This window comes from Austrofundulus limnaeus, unplaced genomic scaffold (assembly GCF_001266775.1).
Source record: "Austrofundulus limnaeus strain Quisiro unplaced genomic scaffold, Austrofundulus_limnaeus-1.0 Scaffold1855, whole genome shotgun sequence".
NCBI classification, from domain to species: domain Eukaryota; kingdom Metazoa; phylum Chordata; class Actinopteri; order Cyprinodontiformes; family Rivulidae; genus Austrofundulus; species Austrofundulus limnaeus.
In genome coordinates this window covers 44,815-46,754 of record NW_013954257.1, presented here as the reverse complement: position 1 = coordinate 46,754, position 1,940 = coordinate 44,815, and the positions used below count along the sequence as shown (strand labels likewise).

The following is a 1,940-nucleotide window of genomic DNA, read 5'->3' as shown; positions in this document are numbered from 1 at the left end:
TTATCCACATTTTGTCTCATTACATCCACAAACTTCAGTGTTTTCCTATGATTTTATGTGACAAACCAACACAAAGTAGAGAAATGTGACGTAAAAAGAACATTTGTATTCAGCCCTCCAGGGTCTTAACTTTGTAGAACCATGTTTCTGTGTGACTCCAGCTGGTTTGTTTCTGATTAATGCCWCTAAAGACTAAAYTTTGTCCCACTCTTCTTTGTGAATCAGCTGCAGCTCAGTCAGGTTGGATAGAGAGGGTCGGTCAGGTGAACTTTAACTGGACCTTCCTAACATGTGAATATGGTTTGATGGTTCCTACCTGGCTCCTGTCAGGCTGCCAACACAAACAAGAGCTTTCTTCTTGTCTCTCCTCATAAMGGACAGATTGTCCAGAGTTACCCTGGAGCTTCTCGGCTCACCTGTCAGCTCAGGTGGGCGATCATGTCTTGGGTTGTGTCGTACTCTGTTTTCAGATGATGGATTCAACAGAAATTTAGATTATTTATCTAGATTACTAGATTATTGCAGGGCTATCAGAGGGCCACAGTTACTGCAGACCAATAGCTGAGGGGCCGAACATCCAGAAATTAAAGTTATTATGTAAATAAATCAAGTATTACAAAGATCTGTTACCTTTGATTTAGTTTATTTTGCTGCATTAATCATGAATACAACATGCAGAACTCTATGCAATAAATGTAGTATTAAAACATCAGAAACTAAAAGCACACATTATGCCTCATATTTAACACAATTTTTTAATTAACACCATAGTGCCACATTGTTGATACAATATGATGTTTTTTTGTTTGTTTTTTTCCTCATCTTCCCTTGTGTGGTTTTTAGTTTTTCTGTTCTTAAAGGTAGCACAACTGTGTTTGCTGCATGACCGGTTCCACCTGTTCTCCCATGTTTGTCTTGTTTGTCTTCTTGAATGGGTGTGTCTTAACTGGCCCCTCCCCCTCCCCTGAATGTACAGCACCTTGTGAATTTATTTCTGTGAAAGGCGCTTTATAAATAAAACTTTACTTACTTACTAAATATTATTTTATCATCTCTCACTTTCCAAATTTTACTTTTTTAAACCAGTTTTAATTTTACTTTCATAGTTTTATCTTCACCTGCTTGTACTTGTGTCTGTCTTGGATGTTCATAGAAAAGGTTTTTATCAGCTTCTAGCCAAGATTCTGATGTAATCGTAAAGTAGAAAACTTGGATTTGGGCTTAAAAGATGAATGAAGCAACTGCCTGCCAGTTGAATACCCGTGGATTATTTTATAGCCAAACCCTGCTTTAAACGTCTCAACAGGTTAGTCTGTGACCTGTCTGCTGTCTACCTTGGTCTAACACTAATGTAAGGAACGTCTGAGGCTGACACAACATCTGGGTTAATCCTCAGATGAGATGACACACAGGTGGAGCAGCTGCTTCAGAAGTCAAAGTATAAATACAGGCCAACGCTTTCAGGCTTTTAATAGTAAAAACAATATTTAAAACATTCACATCACTTCAGCATTATGAGCCACAGTGAGGGTTAGGAGTGACATGACAAAACATTACGTGAGGCAGTGTAAGTTTAYACCTGAATAGATAATTACCTGAACAAATTACACAGGTGTGATGACTGTTACATTGATTATTAATGATTGTTTTTTTTTTGTGTGTTTTTAACCAAGAAGCAGAAACTTGTAAAACAGTTGCCTCTGGAGAACATCTGCCTGGAAACAGATTCTCCTGCTCTCGGTCCAGAAAAACAGGTCAATATATTGAACAGTATTTTATAACTGCGTTTAAAGTAAGACCTCACAGGTGCCTAAACAAGRCACTCTGCATTTTAAAATGTACTTAAAATCAGTACACAAGTTTGTCATAATAATGGTTGTCCAACCCCAGTTCTGAAAAAGTCGGACCAATGTGTGATAGTTGATAAAACAAACAGAATG

At 37.7% G+C, this 1,940-nt stretch overlaps 1 protein-coding gene across 1 annotated transcript in view; it reads left to right on the top strand.

Annotated features, from left to right (window-relative positions):
* LOC106536517 (putative deoxyribonuclease TATDN3) overlaps positions 1-1,940 on the top strand; it is a gene marked incomplete at its 5' end in the record, with an annotated part of 16,106 nt that overhangs the window by 11,903 nt on the left and 2,263 nt on the right. The window contains 1 exon segment of the mRNA XM_014033812.1: positions 1,674-1,754. Within this exon segment, the coding sequence (XP_013889266.1) occupies positions 1,674-1,754 (81 nt within the window).